The 17,097-nt window shown below is 58.5% G+C and overlaps 2 protein-coding genes across 3 annotated transcripts; one reads left to right on the plus strand and one right to left on the minus strand.

Moving 5' to 3' along the window:
* Window positions 1–343: 343 nt before the first annotated feature.
* Window positions 344–4,545, plus strand: NUBP2 (NUBP iron-sulfur cluster assembly factor 2, cytosolic). 2 transcript variants are annotated; one of them, XM_058816130.1, is made up of 7 exons: window positions 344–412; window positions 1,624–1,742; window positions 2,280–2,478; window positions 2,698–2,852; window positions 2,978–3,088; window positions 3,353–3,422; window positions 3,955–4,545. In XM_058816130.1, the coding sequence occupies exons 1-7, from the start codon at window positions 379–381 to the stop codon at window positions 4,095–4,097; spliced, it is 831 nt and encodes a 276-aa protein (XP_058672113.1). In that variant the 5' UTR covers window positions 344–378; the 3' UTR covers window positions 4,098–4,545. The 2 variants fall into 2 exon arrangements, with proteins under 2 accessions (XP_058672113.1, XP_058672115.1); XM_058816132.1 differs by lacking the exon at window positions 344–412 and adding an exon at window positions 549–597.
* A 1,118-nt stretch (window positions 4,546–5,663) lies between these two features.
* Window positions 5,664–8,583, minus strand: IGFALS (insulin like growth factor binding protein acid labile subunit). Its single transcript, XM_058816117.1, has 2 exons — window positions 8,522–8,583; window positions 5,664–7,705 (listed from the first exon to the last, which is right to left on the minus strand). The coding sequence occupies exons 1-2, from the start codon at window positions 8,535–8,537 to the stop codon at window positions 5,892–5,894; spliced, it is 1,830 nt and encodes a 609-aa protein (XP_058672100.1). The 5' UTR covers window positions 8,538–8,583; the 3' UTR covers window positions 5,664–5,891.
* Between the last annotated feature and the right edge of the window lie 8,514 nt (window positions 8,584–17,097).

The following is a 17,097-nucleotide window of genomic DNA, read 5'->3' on the forward strand; positions in this document are numbered from 1 at the left end:
TCCTCTCCCGGGACATAAACAATCCCCTCCCGGCACCGCCCCCGAGCGCTCATTGGCTACGACCGCGCCGTGCCCCATTGCTATTGGCTAAGCGCTCTGTCACTCACACGCGGAGGAGGACGAAGGGGGCGGGGTCTGAGAGAGCCCGATTCTATTGGGTGCCCAGTGTGCCAATCGCCAGAGAGCGGCGCCATTGGGCGGCCGCTCGTGAAGGGAAAGCACTAAGCCTATTGGCTGATGCGAAGGGAACACGAGAAGTAGATTGGCTGTAAAGCTCTGGAGGGCGGGTAGTCCGGTGAAAGTGCCCCTTGAGATTGGGCACAATACCTGTCAGTCAGAAAGGGCGGGCCGTGTGCCGGAGGAAGACGGAAGCGGGTGATGCGCGGAGGCAACATGGAGGAGACGGCCGGGGGTGAGCGGCGGAGTGGCCGCGGCCGGGGGAAACCGGGATCCGGGGGCTCGGCCTGGGGGGCCCTACCTGCCTCTCGGGGGGCGTCCCAGCTGGAATGACCCGGCCTAGCGGGGGTCAGGACCCGGCTCCGCGGAGTTCCGAGGTGCTCGGGCCGAGCCGGTGTCGCGGTGTTCGGCCCGACTCTGGTGAGGGGAGCGCTGGGCCGGGCCCGGCTCCCGCGGCAGACAGCGCCGTGTAAGCGGGCCTGGCGCGGTGTCCCGGGCGCTCCTCGCTGCGGGGCCCCGGCTGCCCTCCCCGGGCCCCTTCTCCCCCTCCCCGGTGCGGGGCCCGTGGCTTTACCGTCGGCGGAGGTGCTGATGAGCTCTGCCATGGTCCGTGCGGGCTCCATGCCGCCGGTGCCGCTGCTGCCGGGCCAGCCCAGCCCCGGCGCGTTCAGTCCGGGCGCGGCCGTGTCGGGGCCTTCGCCGGCTGTGGCTGGAGCGGCCCGGCCTCCCCTGTGCTGCCCCGCACCGGGGACTCCGATCCCGAGCGCTCCTGCTCCGGGGAGCTGAGGCCGAAGCAGAGCCGGGAGCGCTGAGAGCACAGCGGGGAATGCGAGGAGCGATGGAGAGGAGCAGGGGCAGGCAGGAAGCGACTGGTGTGGCACGGAGGGAGGAAACGCCAAGGGCCTGAGCTCACCGTCAGCCCCGGGCCATGGCCCGGCTCAGCCTCACGAGCCCCGTGTTTATTGCTCTGCTGCCCAATTTCCACTTAGGTCATCCGGACCAGCCTTTGCTCCCCACACACGGCGTTTATTGCCATTGTTCCCTTTGTCCCTGTTCTGATGACAAAAAGCCTGTGGCATGTCCACCTCTTCTTTCCCACTGCCTTACACTGAGGGCAGAGTTCTGCGGGGCTGCAGCTCCTCCTGAGGGGCAGCTCTGATCTCTGGGACAGGGAATGGCTGAAGGGTCAGGGTGGGTATCAGGAAAGCTCTTCCCCCAGAGGGTGCTGGCACTGCCCAGGCTCCCCAGGGAATGGGCACGGCCCCGGGGCTGCCAGAGCTCCAGGAGTGCTTGGATAATGATCTCAGGGTGGGATTGTTGGGGTGTCTGTGCAGGGCCAGGGGCTGGGCTGGATGATCCCTGGGGTTCCTCCCCTCTGAGGACATTCCATGGCTCTGTGGGGTCCCTCCCCCTGAGGACATTCCATGGCTCTGTGTCCCCCTGCAGACAGAGCCAACCTGGCCGGGGTGCGGCACATCGTGCTGGTGCTGTCGGGGAAGGGCGGCGTTGGGAAGAGCACCCTGTCCACCGAGCTGGCCCTGGCTCTGCGGCACGCTGGGCAGAGGGTGAGTGAGCCCTTGGGGTGCTGAGCTCTGCCTTGGCCCTTCCTGCCCTCAGCTGGGCTGGGTTATGCCCACCCTTTCCATTGTGGGTGTCCTTGGTGGGCAGCGTGTGGATTCTCTGTGATGGTGTGATCTAGTTCAGGTACTGCAGTTCATTTCTCTTTTGTTTATTTTATTAAATCACTCAATATTTAGTGTTGAAATTGGTGCTGGACGTGACTTGGCTGCTTTGTGGTGTCACCCTCACTCCCTCTGTGGAGTGAAGTGGGTGAGCTCAAGGACTCTTTAAATGGGGATCAAAAGGAAATGTGTGGGCAGGAGACAGACTGCATTCCCTGAGGACCTTTTTAAAGGCTCTGTGCAGCCTGTGCCACTTGGGTTCTGGCATAAAGCACTTGGAAACACCCAGGGGATGCTCCTTGGGGAGCAGGAGGTCAGGAGGGATATGAAATTTAAAACATTGTGTTCCAAACGTGGCTGTGGTGGAAGGGGGGTGCCCAGGGGCTCTGAGCCTGTCTGAAGGGCTGTGCCTGTCCCCAGGTGGGCATCCTGGACGTGGACCTGTGTGGCCCCAGCATCCCACGCATGCTGAGGGTGCAGGACAGCGCTGTGCACCAGTGTGACAGCGGCTGGGTGCCCGTGTTCGTGGGCCAGGACAAGGCCATCGCCCTCATGTCCATCGGATTCCTGCTGGAGCGCCCCGACGACGCCGTGGTCTGGAGGGGACCCAAGAAAAACGGTAACACCAGGAATTGCTGCTGGGGGAACCCCCTGTGAGCCCTCCTGGAGAGGGTATTCCTTGGGGGAACCAAGGAACGGGTTAAAGTCACTCAGATGGGGACAGTGCAGCATGCTGACAGACATCCTTGTCCCCTCTCCTGTCCCATGACTCCCAAGCCACCTGCTGAACCCAGTTGTGGTTTGGGGTTTTTTTTATCTGTCCCTTTTATTTCCACAGCTTTGATCAAGCAGTTTGTCACCGATGTGGCCTGGGGGGATCTGGATTTCCTCATTGTGGACACACCACCAGGCACATCTGATGAGCACATCTCCACCGTGGAGGCCCTGAGGCCCCACCAGCTGCTGGGGGCAGTGCTGGTCACAACCCCTCAGGTGGGATATGGGGCTGGAATTCCTGGCAGGGGGGAAATGCACCCCAGGTGTGCACAGGGCTGGCTGTGGATGCTCTGGAGGCACAGGGTGCCCAGAGGGATCCCCAAGTGCTGCTGTTCCCCCAGGCTGTGTCCGTGGGGGACGTGAGGCGGGAGCTGACGTTCTGCAGGAAGGCAGGGCTGCACATCCTCGGCATCGTGGAGAACATGAGCGGCTTCGTGTGCCCCCACTGTTCTGTGAGCTCTGCTGACCTTCCTGTGCAGCCTTGGGGCTGCTCTGGGCCCTTCCTTGGGGTGCTGGGGTGGGGAATTGGGAAATGGCACTAGGGTGATGCTGTGAGCCAGCTCTGGGCTCTGCTGTGCTGAGGAGAGGGCAGGGCAGGGCACAGGGAATGCCTGGGGCTGCAGGGTGGAGGGGAGCTGGCCTTGCTCAGGGCTGGCAGCTCCTGCCCTGTCCCACAGGGCTCTGGCCTTCCTGACTCACTCATCTTCCTCCCTCAGGAATGCACAAACATCTTCTCCAAAGGGGGAGGCGAGGAGCTGGCCAAGCACGCCGGGGTGCCCTTCCTGGGTGAGTGGCTCTGCAGCACAGCTCTGCTCAGGGTGCTCTGGGAGGGCTGAGCACAGAGAAGGAGCATCCCAGGGGCAGCTGGGCTAGGCTGGGGGCTGAGCTGAGGTTTGTGCTTTGCTTCTCTGCCATCCAAACTCCTCACAGTGGGTCCCTGGCCCTGCTGGGGCAGAGGTGGTGGTGCCAGCAGCCTGCTCTGACTGCTGACATTGTGGTGACAGTGTAAACAGGCCTGGAGCTTCATGAGAGCCACATTGCAATGTCTGAAGCCTTCCTGAGAAATGGGGGCTGAGGACTGAGCCCTCTCCCTGGGCAGGGCTGGGATCAGGTGGGACAGCCCCTCTGATGAAGCACCAGGGTGGGGTGGGCTCTTGGAGCCAGAGGTGAGAATGATCTCCTGGAGAGCCCAGGGAGGGCAGTGGTGGCTCTTCCCCACCATTTTCCCTGGAGCTGACTGGGCAGTGTGTGTTCATCCCTGCCTGCAGACCTGGGCTCTGCAGGGAGCCAGCTCTCACTCTCCCTCCCTGCCCCACAGGCTGTGTCCCCCTGGACCCCCAGCTCAGCCAGAGCTTGGAAGAAGGCAGAGACTTCATCCAAGAGTTTCCCAAGAGCTCTGCCTTCCCTGCCCTGACTCACATTGCCCAGCAGATCTTGGATACATCGCAGAGGAGCTCCTGAGGATGCTGTGGAGCTGGACTGGTGCCACACTGGCAGCCCCAGCAGCAGGAACGGGGTTGAACAGGAACTGTTCAACTCAAACTGGGGTGTGAGGGGGGAGCACAGATTCCTGCTGCTGCTGGCAGTCCCAGAGGGAAGAAGCCACATCCCCTCAGACTCAGAGACACTCTGGAGCTGCAGTCCAGTGCTGTTCTTCCCTGAGCATTCCCATGTGGCTCTGACCACCTGATCAGGGCTCCATGTGCTGCTGCCTTCTCCTGCTGCCCCTGCCTGATGGATCACACAGGGCTGGCCTCAGCCTGGCTTGTGCTGGGTGCTCCCTGTGGAGCCAGGTCAGGCCCTGAGCTCGGGATTCTCGGCTCCCTGGTCCCTGATGGGCCACGAGGGCACAGCACAGCCTGGCTGGGCTGAGCAAACCCCTCCAGGAGCTGGCTGGGAGCTGCATCCCATCGTGCTGGGAAGGAGCCCTTGGACCTGCTGGGCTTCTGTGACTCAGGAATATTTTTCAAGGTTCCAGGCAGTAAAATCTTTTCTTAAAATGCAGGTCTGCAAAGTTCTGTTTTTCCATGGCTTCAGGCCTTGCTGTATCTCTGAGTCTTGGCCTTTCACATACATCAAGGTGCTTCCTGCTGTTCCCTGGTTTCCTTGCTGGAATTCAGCTAAATCTCCCCTAGAGCAGCATCAGGATCTGTCTTGCTGTGAGCCAGCCCTGGCAGCCCTTCATGGAGCTGTTCTCCAGCCTGGGGCTCCTCTGTGTCCCCAGCTGGTTCCTGCTTCTGTCACTTCCCAGTGTCCCGTTCCCTGCACCTCTTCCCATGGGAGCTGCCCTCCTCTTGCAGGCTTTAGGAGAAGCAGTGAAGGTGGTGGCCTTGCATCTCACCTCCCTCCCTCCTGGACTCTGAGTCCTCCTGCCTGCCTCCCTCTCTGCCTTTGGGACTCCCCCTCACTGAGGTTTTGGGAAATCCTGGATTTTCACTGAGGAGATTCCAGCAGGCAGGAGCAGCACCCAGCCCTGCTCCCACTGCACAAGGACCCACACTCCAGCAGCTTTCCCCTCATGCAATTTTCCAGGAAAATTTGGTCTGACCTTTGGACACTTATCTGGGATTTGGAGAGCTGGGCAGTAGCTGCAATCTGTCAGGGCTGTTGGCTTCTGTGGGGAAGCTGGGCATTTCCTGCTCCCTCCCTGGGAACAAACACACCCCCCCAAGGCTTGCAGGACATGCTGGGAGCCCCCTGGGAGCCTGAATCCCTCACCTGAGGGGCTCTGGGGAGAAATCCTGGCCGTGGGCAGCACGAGCTTTGGAAAAAACATAACTTACAAGGTGGGTTGCAATAGCTCCAAAGGTTTATTTGTCTGCTGCCATTTATCAGGCGAGCAACAGAGGTGCTTTCTGTGCCCTGCCTACACCTGCTGCTGCAAGGAATCATTGCAGCAAGTCCTCTGCCCCTTCCCTAAGCTCGGGGGGGCTTTTTTTTCCTGCTCCATGGCAGGAAAACGCTTTGTTTTGTCTCATAAAAGTCCTGGCCTGGGCAGGGCTGCCCCTTGCTGTGGCTGCAGCGCTGGGGGTGCAGCATTCCCCCATCCAGAGATTCTCCTGCCGGGAGCTGGGAGCAACCATACTCTGCCCTGGGGGCTGCTATTTAAATACGAAAGGACTGAAATACTCAGTTTGAAGCCCAGGAGGGCTGGTGCCCATCCAGCATCGGCAGCTGCTGGAGATGTTGGCAAATGTGTGCTGTGGCTGGGGTGGCACAGGGCCGGGGTGAGGTCCCTGGGAGGGCCAGCCCAGCTCAGCAGTGAGCAAAGCTCTCCTGGGCAGTGTCCCGCAGGTCCAGCCCCGCCAGGCCCGGCGGCTGCAGGCAGGTGAGGTTGTTGTAGGTGTAGATGGGGACGTGGCTGTCGTCGCCCTCGGCCACCGACTGCACGAAGCGCGGCACCACGGCCGGGTGCTGCAGCGAGAAGTCCCGCAGCCCCTTCAGCGAGCAGTTGCAGTGCCAGTTGTTGCCCCCCAGCCACAGCTGCTCCAGGGAGAAGGGAGGGCACAGGAACGACACCGAGAAGGTCTCCAGGGAGTTGTTCCTCAGGCTGAGGTACCGCAGGTTGGCCAGGGGGGAGATGACGCTGTTGTCCAGTGTCTCCAGCTGGTTGTGGGAGAGGTCGAGCCAGAAGAGTCTCTGGAGAGGGCTGAAGGTGTCCTGGGAGATGTCCAGGAGCTGGTTGGAGGAGAGGAAGAGGTACTCCAGGTTGCTCAGCCCTGTGAAGAGCTGGGGCGAGAGGTGGCTCAGCCTGTTGTGCTTCAGGTCGAGCTCCAGGAGCTCGTGCAGGTCGCTGAAGCTCTGGTCCTCGATCAGGGAGATGCTGTTGTGCTGCAGGAAGAGGCGCCGCAGGCTGGAGAGCCCCGAGAAGGTGTTGGCCCGGATCCTGCCCACGCAGCTGTGCTCCAGGTGGAGGCTGTGCAGCTTGGTGACCCCCTTGAAGACAAAGTCGGGCAGCACCTTGATGCAGTTGGCCGACAAGTGCATCACAGCCACGTTGTGCAGCCCCAGGAAAGCCCCGGCCCTGATGTCCTGCAGCTGGTTGTTGTTGAGGCTCAGCACCTCCAGCTGGCCCAGCCCCTCGAAGCTCCTTTCGGCCAGGCCGCGGATCCGGTTGTGGCCCAGCTGCAGCTCCTCCAGGAACTGCAGGTCCTTGAAGGTCCTGGGCCTCAGGCCGGCGATGGAGTTGGTGGAGAGGCGCAGCACGTGCAGGCTCAGCAGCCCCAGGAAGGTGTCCTCGTAGAGCTGCACCAGGCGGTTGTGGGACAGGTCCAGCCACCGCAGCGACTTCATGCCCATGAAGGCGCGGGGGGCGATGGCGTTGATCTGGTTGTGGTTCAGGTACAGCTTCTGCAGCTTCTGCAGCTTGACAAAGATGTTGATCTTGATGCCCTTGAGCGCGTTCCCGCTCAGGTCCAGCTCCTTCAGCTCGGTGAGGCTGCAGAAAAGCTGGTGCTGGAGGTAGGGCAGCTTGTTGCCAGCCAGGATCAGCTCCCTCAGGTTGGGCAGGTCGTGGAACACCTTGTCGGGCAGCACCACCAGCGAGTTCCAGCCCAGGTTGAGGTACCAGAGGTTGGAGAGCCCAGCAAAGAGCCCTTCCTCCACCTTGCTGAAGTGGTTGTTGTTGAGGCTGAGGGACACGAGGTTCTGCGTGTGCAGGAAAGTGTGTGGGGCCAGGTGCCTGAGGCGGTTGCGCTCCAGGTGCAGGTGGTAGAGGCTGCGCAGCCCGTGGAAGGCGTGCTGCTCCACGGAGCCCAGCTGGCTGCTCTGCAGGTCCAGGAAATCCAGGGCTGACAGATTCCTGAAGGCTGCGGCCGGCAGCACTGTGAAGTTGTTGCCGTCCAGCCACAGCGCTTTGGCGTTGTGGGGCACGTCCTCGGGCAGGCGGCTGAGGTTGCGGCTGCTGCAGAACACGTTCAGCTCCTCACTGTAATCGTCCAGGCTGCAGGCGCAGGGGCTGGGGCACCGCGGGGCCTCCCCGTCCCCCCCGTCCTTCGGGGGGTCCCCGCCGGGGGGCTGCGAGGCCGCGGCCAGCAGCAGGGCCAGGGGGAGCAGGAGGGGGATGCCTGCTGGGGACCGAGAGAGGGGACAGCGTCAGGGCAGGGCTGCGGCTGCTCTGGGGGACACTTTGGGACCCCCCTTGGGACACCCTGGGGACCCCTTGGGACACCCTTGGAACCTCCTTGAGACCCCCTTGGGACTCCTTGGGACCCCTCGTGAGACCCCCTTGGCACCCCTTGGGACATCCCTGGGAACCCCTTTAGACACCCTTGGAACCTCCTTGGGACCCCTTGGGACATCCCTGGGACCCCTCTTGAGACCCCCTTGGCACCCCTTGGGACATCCCTGGGACCCCCTTTAGACACCCTGGGACCCCCTTGGGACCCCCCGTGCGACCCCTTGGTGGGTGCCCGCACCGCCGGGGCTGGGGTGGATAAAGGGGTCGCTCCCGGCCCTGCAGCTGCGGGGGTTTCCAGAGCTGGATCCCCTGGGAAACGGTCTAAGATCACCCCCCAGTGCTGCTGTGACCCCTCAGGTGCAGGGACCCCCCGAATTCATCCCCATATTGCAGCGGCAGCTCCTCCCTTTCATGGGAAAGGCCGCCGGACCCCTCTCCCTGTCCCTCCCCGGTGCCCCTGGACTCGCTGGGTACCGAAGGGTCCCGGTACCGGTACCGCGGTCCCTGCCCATCCCCGCGCTCCCATCGACGTTTGGGCTCTGCCCCGCAGCCCCTGCAGCCCCCCCAGGCAGCTCCGGCCCCCCAAAATGTCTGATTAGCAGCGGAGGAGGAGCAGAGCCAAGAGTGCCCGGAGCCCGGGCAGAGCCCCAGCGTGTCCCCCCCGGTCCCTGCGGTCCCCCAGGCCGAGGGGCAGCTCCAGCCTCACCTTTGCCTGCGCTCATGGCGGCGGGCAGGGCAGGGCAGGGCTCCCGCTCCCGCTCCGCTCTCCGGCCCCTCGGACTGCGCAGGGATGGATGGAGCAACCACCTTGACGCCTGTCCAGGCTCCCGCCTGGCCGGGCTTAACCCCACTGCTGCTGGAGCCCCGGGCACCGCGACGGGCTCTGGGACTACCTGGGGGCAGCTGGGGACAAGGGCACGCAGATGGGGTTTGTGTGGGCTTTGAGCATGGAGGGAGGAATGGGGCAACCTCAGAGGGTGCCCCAGCACCGTGCCCCGAGCTCCTGAGCAGCAGCGCTGACCCCTCCCTGCCCTGGGATGAGCCCTGGCAGTGGCTCCTCGCTTCCCATCAGGACACAAAAACCACACGCTGGGGCTTGGAGCATCCGCAGGACACGGGGATTGAAGTTTGGGGGTCAGCCTTAGTGCAGGATGGGCTGAAACTCCTGAGGGTTTATGGTGATGGGAAAGGGGGAAAAACTCTTCCCTGTGTGGCACTAAAATCCTCAGCCGCTCCTGGGCATTTTCCCATTTTCCCTCGTGGCTGGGGATGCTGCTGGCAGCTCTCCACTCTGCTCTGCCCAGTGCCCCTGTGCCCAAGGGGAAACTGAGAGCCAAGGCAGGGTCCCCCTGTGGGGTGCTGGCTCTGGGGGTCCCCTGGCAGCCCCCAGGCAGGGAGATGAGGGCGGGTGATGCTCCAGGGCTGGCAGATCACACTCTGCCCTGGCAGCTCATCAAAACCACCCTGGGGAGGCACTGACCTCATCCTGTGTCCCAGCTTATTTCCCCACCAGGCTCCAACACGGCTCTGTGGAATCTTTTACCAGTTTCCAGGAAAGAAATAGAAACGAAAAACCCCAGCAAGAGGAGCCCTGTGGCCAGATAGAAAAGCCATGGCTGAACCTTCCTCTGTCCCTTCTCCCTGGAGATGCACCAGGCTGGCCCTGCTGATGTCCAGCACCAGCAATCTCTGCCCTGCAGTTGCTTTTCTCTGCTCTGGTTCCCCCAGGCTGCTTTGGGAGAAGCAGGGATTCTCTCCCCACCATTCCCTCCCCATGGGCACCCCACCTTGCCCCTTCCCCTGGGAGCCTGGCATTCCCCAGCCCTTCACCAGGCACTGCCATGCCCATGGAAAGGGGTTGGAGAGATACATCCAGGCTCCAGCCTTGCCACCCAACTTTCCCACAGGCTCTGCTTCCCCTCTTCCCTTTTGGCCCCGAGTGGAATCCTCCTCCCCCTCTATTTTAATCCTGTCTTCTGGGAATTTATAGATCAGGAGGAAGAAATGAGGCATAGGGATACATACACCCACTAATAGGCACTGAGCACATATTGACACAAGGTGTAATCAATCTGGAAGCTAAAAAGAGCTGAACCAGCACAGGTCAGCCAGCCAAAACCCACAAAACCTCGTTGGGAAGTTTAAACAAGCCCTGCCTGCAGCTGGGAGCAGGTTCATCCCTGCCTGCAGCAGCCCTCCCCAGGGAAATATCAAATGAGATGCAAAGGGAAAATAAGGAGGGTAAATAGGAAATCCCTCCCCAAAGTGCTGCATGGAGGAGCTGGACCCATCTCCACCTCTAGAGCTCCTTGTGACAGCGTTCACAGGGGTTTTTAGATTGGAGAAGAGATGTTGATCTGACTCCATGTTTCAGAAGGCTGATTTATTATTTTATTATATATGTTACATTAAAATGATACTAAAAGAAAAGAAGAAAAGGTTTCATCAGAAGGCTGGCTAAGAATAGAATCAGAATGGATGATAACAAAGGTTTGTGTCTCAGAGTCTGAGCCAGCTGACTGTGATTTGCCATTAATTACAAACAACCACATGAGACCAATCCCAGATGCAGCTGTTGCATTCCACAGCAGCAGATAATCATTGTTTACATTTTGTCCCTGAGGCCTCCCAGCTTCTCAGGAGGAAAAATCCTAAGGAAAGGATTTTCCATAAAAGTTGTCTGTGACAAACTCCTTGAGGCAGCTCCTCCAGGCCTGTCTGCACCCCCAAACCCCCCTGGCAGCCTGGGCTCCAGGTGTGGCAGGAGCTGCTGGGACCCTGCAGCTGCACCCCAGGCCCCCCATGTGCCCTGGACACCCTGGGGACCTGGCTGTGGCTCCTGTCCCCTCCCTCCCAGCGTGTCCCTGGCCATGGGGACCCCTGTGTGATCCCTCCAGCAATGAACTCCCAGCCGGGAGCAAAGTCTGAGCCCCTCCCCTGGTTGCCTTGGAGAAGGCTGTAATGGTATTAGGGAAAGCAGCAAAATCCTTAAAAAGTAGTTTTTAAAGCTATTTAAACTCTAAGGAATCATTTACCTTCCCCAGCAGCCCCTGCAGTCCCTCCCCAGGGAGGTTCCCAGTCCCTTTGGGTGGGACATGCCACCAGCTGTCCCTGCAGTCCCTGCTGTGTCCCCGGGCTGGGGAGGGGACAGTGCTGGGCCACATCTGCTCTGGGACCCAGGAGGGCCCCACCAGGCAGGGTGGGTGACCAGGGACACTCTGCAGGGGCAGCCCTGGGGAGCAGGGAGGTGACACGTGTGGTGGCACTGTCACAGCTGACTTAGGGAGTATTTTTAGCAAATCTTGCCAAATATTGTCCCTGTCTGGAGGAGAGCATCTCGTGTTGCCAGGGTAACCAGTGCTCCTCATTCAGGACCAAAAACGTGTCCCAGAGAGAGGGGAGGGGTGGCAGGGACACCAGCAGGACCCAGCCCCACGAGTGGCACCGTGCCCAATGCTCACCCATGTTCCTGGTCACTCTGGTCACCCTGCTCCTGGAGGTGAGCACTGGGGAGTGGTGGCAGCTGCTCTAAAGGTCCCCATGGGCAGCTCTGAGTGCCCCCAGCTGCCCTGCCAGGGCTGCAGAGCCTCGTGTGGGAGCTGGGAAAGGTGCCCATGTCCTGGCAGCCCCAGGGATGGCAGCTCTGCCCTGCTGGCACATGTGGTGCCACCAGCACTGCCTGGCCAGGCTGGTTGGACTGGGAGAGGTGACTCAGGGAGGTCAGGGCCATTGCTGGGGGCAAAGATGGGGAAATTCCCAAACACTGAGGTGTGGGGAAAGGGGGGCCCTGGGAGGGGATTTGGGGTGCAGGGAAGGGCAGGAGAGCAGCAGCTGTCACTGGAACTGGATGGGGAGGGCAGAGGGAAGGGAGGCACCACCGTGCCCAGCCCACCCTGAGGGCAGTGCCAGGGACAGGGGAGAGGGGAGAGGTGCTCTCCATGTGCCAGCCCAGCTCTCCAGAGCCGGGCACGGAGGGAGCAGCCTGGTCCTTGGGGTGCCAGGGAGAGGGATGGGGTGGGAGGGTGACAGGGGGACCAGAGCTGAGGGACAGTGGGAGGGTGGCAGAGGGAGCAGAGCTTTCCTCCTGTCCCAGATCCTGGCCCTGCCCCATCCCAAGTCTCCTCCCAGCCCTGCAGGGAAGTGCCAGGAGGTGCCAGGGGGTGACAAACAGGATGTGGGGTGGCAGTGGGTGCTGGCAGCCTGTGGGACTGCCATCCCTTTTCTGACCCAGGCACTTCTTATCTCAAAGTTTACATAGAAACACATCCCATGCAAACCTTTTATCCAACCCTAAAATCTCTCTCCAAATCCTTTTCCCACAGCACCCACAAACCCAGCGTGGGGCAGGGCAGGGAGAGGGTTCCCCCTGAGCCCTCCAGAGCACACAAACACCCCCAGGATGGGATCCTGGCACAGGGCAGGCCTGGCTGGGCCAGAGCAGACCCAGAGGGGACCATGGAGATGGTTTGGGGCTGGAAGAACCTTTGCTGTTCCTTCTGGGGGCTGGAAGAACCTTTGCTGTCCTTCTGGGGGAGCTCAGAGAGGTTCTGCAGCTCCCTCCTCCTCTCCCTCACCCAGGCTGGGGGAGCTGGGGCTGTCCAGCCTGGAGAATTCCTTGTGGCATCTCAGGGCTTGGAAAAATCAGAGAAAAGCTTTTCCTCAAGCCAGGAGACACGCTGGCGATTTTAAACTGGAACAGGGTGGGTTTAGGTTGGAAATAAAGAGGAAATTCACTGGGGGGGGATCAGTGGGAGCCCAGGAATTCCCCATCCCTGGGGCAGTGAGGCTCGGGCAACCCTGGTGTGAAAAACATCAATCACTTGGTTTTCTAAAAATTTTAAAAGTTTAATAGTAATAAAATGGTTATAAAAATAGTAATAGAATTAGAGTAATAATAATTTGGACAATTTGAATTAGGACAATATGAGACAATAGAGACAGCGTCTGGGTACCTTTTCTGGGCAGCAGGAGCCCGAAGAAGGACTCACATTAACAAAGGATTAACCCTTATAAACAACAGCCCGTTGCATATTCATACACCTTATCCATGATGCATAAATTCCATTCAAACACAGGATTCTGTCTGGTCATCCTCAACTTCTTCCTCTGAATCCTGACAGCACCTTCGAGGCAGGAAGAAGTTCATTTCTTCTGATAAGAGAGCCATAAATTCTTTTTCTCTGAAAGATTCGAGTGTCCTGTGGCTGCTATTTCCCTGCAAGTCCTTTCTTTAAAAAGAGTATTCTACATAGCACAGTTTCTATTTTAACAATTTTTATAACCTAGGGCTATATTTAGCAGAGTCCTTAAGAGAATTAATACAGCATTACTTTCTAACACAACACATATAATATTCTAATTATATATTTTACTATATAATATATATTATATACCATATAATATATACAATATACTATATACTATATAATATATAATATATTATATATAATATAATATACTATACTATACTATAATATAATATAATATAATATAATATAATATAATATAATATAATATATATTATATTATATTATATTATATTATAGTATAGTATACTATAGTATATTATAGTATAGTATAGTATATATTATAGTATATAGTATATAATATGTTATTTATATTATATTATATTATATTATATTATATTATATTATAGGTATATTATATTATATTATATTATATTATATTATATTATATTATAGGTATATTATATATATTATATTTAAGGTATATTATATATGATACAATATTTTAATATTTGCGAAAAGCCAGTCATAAAATACACATTTTTCACACCTGGCATCCCGGGGGCACAGAGGGCTCCCCTGGCATCCCGGGGGCACCGAGGGCACCCCTGGCATCCCGGGGGCACAGAGGGCTCCCCTGGCATCCCGAGGGCACAGAGGGCTCCCCTGGCATCCCGGGGGCACAGAGGGCTCCCCTGGCATCCCGGGGGCACAGAGGGCACCCCGAGCATCCCCGTGGACTCTGGCGGATCCGGGCTCGGGTTCCTTTGCAGCCGCTGGAAGCCAGATGGAGCCATCACTGCGCTGAGCCCGTGCGGCTGTGCCGGAGCTGCTCCCCTGCTCCCGCCGGGGTCCCTGGGGGGCACAGGGCCATGGGTGACCCTGCCAGGGCTGGAGGAGCGGGCACAGCGAGCAGGGGACACCCCAAACCCTCCCGGAGCTCACCGGGTGTGGGAGCGGCTCCATCTCCTAAAGCCGCGCTCCCGGGGCTGGGTTTAAGGGGATCCTGACGAGGAGAGCCCTCACCCCAAATCCTCAGCACAGAGCCGGGGTTCGGCCGTGGTTCAGTCCGGAGTGGTGCTAGAGATTCAGCGTCACCCCAAAACTTCATTTCTCGGCCCCAATCTGCTTTTGGTGGTGTTGCCCGGCGCAAAATTGGCTTGGTATTCCCAGTCCCCGGGAAAAGGGGTGACTGTCACTCCTGGTGCCGGTAGGGCACCTGGCGCACAGGTATTTATTGCATAATTCACGCCGTGTTTGCATATGTTAATTGCCGCTAATTGGAGTGGGCTCCGGGAGCAGCAATGGGATGGGGGGAGTTACTCCCCCAAATCAGGGGGTCCGGGGCAGATCCCGGGGCTGTGGGGTGGGGGTGACCCTCCTTGGGGTGCCCATTGGGGCTGTGGGTGCCCATCCCTGGGGTGCCCATTGGGGTTGTGGGGTGGGGATGCCCCTTCTTGGGGTGCCCCTTCTTGGGGTGCCCATGTGGGGCTGTGGGTGCCCATCCTTGGCGTGCCCATCCCTGGGGTGCCCATTGGGGCTGTGGGGTGGGGGTGCCCCTTCTTGGGGTGCCCATTGGGACTGTGGGTGCCCATCCCTGGGGTGCCCATGTGGGGCTGTGGGTGCCCATCCTTAGGGTGCCCATCCCTGGGGTGCCCATTGGGGCTGTGGGTGCCCATCCTTGGCGTGCCCATCCCTGGGGTGCCCATTGGGGCTCTGGGTGGGGATGCCCATCCCTGGGATGCCCATGCGGGGCTGTGGGGTGAGGATGCCCATCCCTGGGGTGCCCATGAGGGGCTGTGGGTGCCCATCCCTGGGGTGCCCATGTGGGGCTGTGGGTGCCCATCCCTGGGGTGCCCATGTGGGGCTGTGGGTGCCCATCCCTGGGGTGCCCATGTGGGGCTCAGACCCCCCGGGACGGAGCTGCTGCTGCTGCTGCTCGGCTCCCCCGTGCCCAGAGCCGTGGGCAGGGTGCGAATCGGGCTCGGGCTGGGTGTGAAGAGGCTGCGAATTCTCATCAACACTTCCATTGCCTTAATGAAATTACTTCAGGTCTGTTAAGTTCTTCTGCAGAAAAACAAGCTGGAATTGCAGGGTTTGCTGGCTTCTCCTTCCCCTGAGCCCCCAAGTGCTCAGCCCCTCTGCCCACCTTCACTGGGGGTCTGGGGGCTCCACCAGCAGCCTGGCACAGGTGGGGAGCCCTGCTTGTCATGGATGGCCCCTCTCCCTCCCATCTGCTGAGCTCTGACAGATCCTGAGGAGTTATTCAGAGCTTTGGGCTTTTTTGAACATTTTATTGTCAAAGCTTTTTTTCTGTGGGAGACAGATTCTTACCTAAACTCACCCACTCTCCAGAAATAGCAGCAATAATAAGCCTGAAATGAGGAGATTAAGAGCTGGAATTCACTTCAGAACCATGGAAGAGTTTTGAGTTGGAAGGGCCCCCTGAAGGTCTCCCAGCCCATCTGATTTCACCCTTTCAAGGTTTTCCATGTTATCCTCTCCTGTTACCCTCACTCTGACCCTGGAGATTCTCCAAACACTTTTTGCTGTGGGATTTGTCCCCATTCCAGCCTGGCAGGTCCCAGTTTGGAGGCAGCAGCAGCCCCCAGAGCAGCACAGCCCAGATTTGGCTCTGTCTGGGCTGATCCAGGCTGGTTTCAGTGCAATCTTTGCTTTGAAACCTCTTTTTCCACACAGCAGCTCTGATGTGAAGGATGAATTGGGAAAGGTCTTTGCTGACCCAGGGCTCAGAGATCCTGGGGCCTGAGGTGGCACGGGAGGTTCAAGGAGTGCAGGGATGCAGGGGAAGTGTCCTGGAAGGAAATCAGATACTATGGGATGGGCTTGGAGCAGGTGGATGGTTTAGTGGGTTAATCAGCCCTTGGAATCATGGAATCAGGGAATGGCTGGGGTGGGAATGCAACTTAAAATCCATCCAGTGCCACCCCTGCCATGGCAGGGACACCTCCCACTGTCCCAGGCTGCTCCCAGCCCTGCCCAGCCTGGCCTTGGGCACTGCCAGGGATCCAGGGGCAGCCACAGCTGCTCTGGGCACCCTGTGCCAGGGCCTGCCCACCCTCACAGGGAACAATTCCCAATTCCCAATATCCCATCCATCCCTGCTCTTTATTCATTCTCAATTTCTCCTCTATTACTTTAAGATCCCCCTCCTTGTCCTATCACTTTTGTACAAAGTCCCTCTCTCTCTCCTGTCAGCCCCTAAAGCCCTGGAATGTCCCAGTCCTGGAGATGGAGCCCATGCCTGCAGCCAGCTTTGGGAATGGTCCCTGCAGGGCTGGAACCCCTCCCTGCCTGCCCTGGGTGCTCCCGAGCTGCTCCTTGCAGTGCCTGGGCTGGGATGGACGGGATAAAGGGCAGGAATTGTTCCCTGGGGGTGCAGGATCCTGCTGGGCAGTGCCAGGGCTCTCCCTCCAGCAGCTCTGGGATCTCTGCTGCTCACAGTGACCTGAGATGGGTTAGAAAGTCTCTTTTCCCAGCCCAGCAATTGAAGAAGGAGTCAGGGCTCTTCAGTTCTCGGTCTCAAGGTTGTTTATTGTTTCTTATCTATAAAATTCTTTCTCCTGCCTTGCCGAGGTCCATTCAACAGGACAGTTCCAGGCACTCTGCATGCCCCTGGGGTGGTGTTATCTTTTTATACTAAAAACTACACGTACATTATTTACAATTACTTCCCAATACCTATCACCTATGTTAGACTGTGAGTTTCTACCTTAAACCAATCCAAAAGTGACACCATCACCCAGAAGATGGAGGACAACAACAAAAAGAAGAAGGACAGGACACACCCAGATTCCTCCATCTTGTCCCCTGAACCCCCATTCTAAAAACCCCAAAAATCTATTTTTCATCCTATGACAAACTAACCATCATTCTTAGACTTTCATGGCTTGCAGATCCTCGTATAAGGTTGGTAATTTTTTCCATGGGTTAAAATCAAAGTCACAGGGGTCTGGGGCTCTGTGTCAAGGTCTCTGAGCCCCCCTGGCAGGGGCTTGAGCCATCCAGGGCAGCC

Source organism: Ammospiza caudacuta, chromosome 17, assembly GCF_027887145.1.
Source record: "Ammospiza caudacuta isolate bAmmCau1 chromosome 17, bAmmCau1.pri, whole genome shotgun sequence".
NCBI lineage: Eukaryota > Metazoa > Chordata > Aves > Passeriformes > Passerellidae > Ammospiza > Ammospiza caudacuta.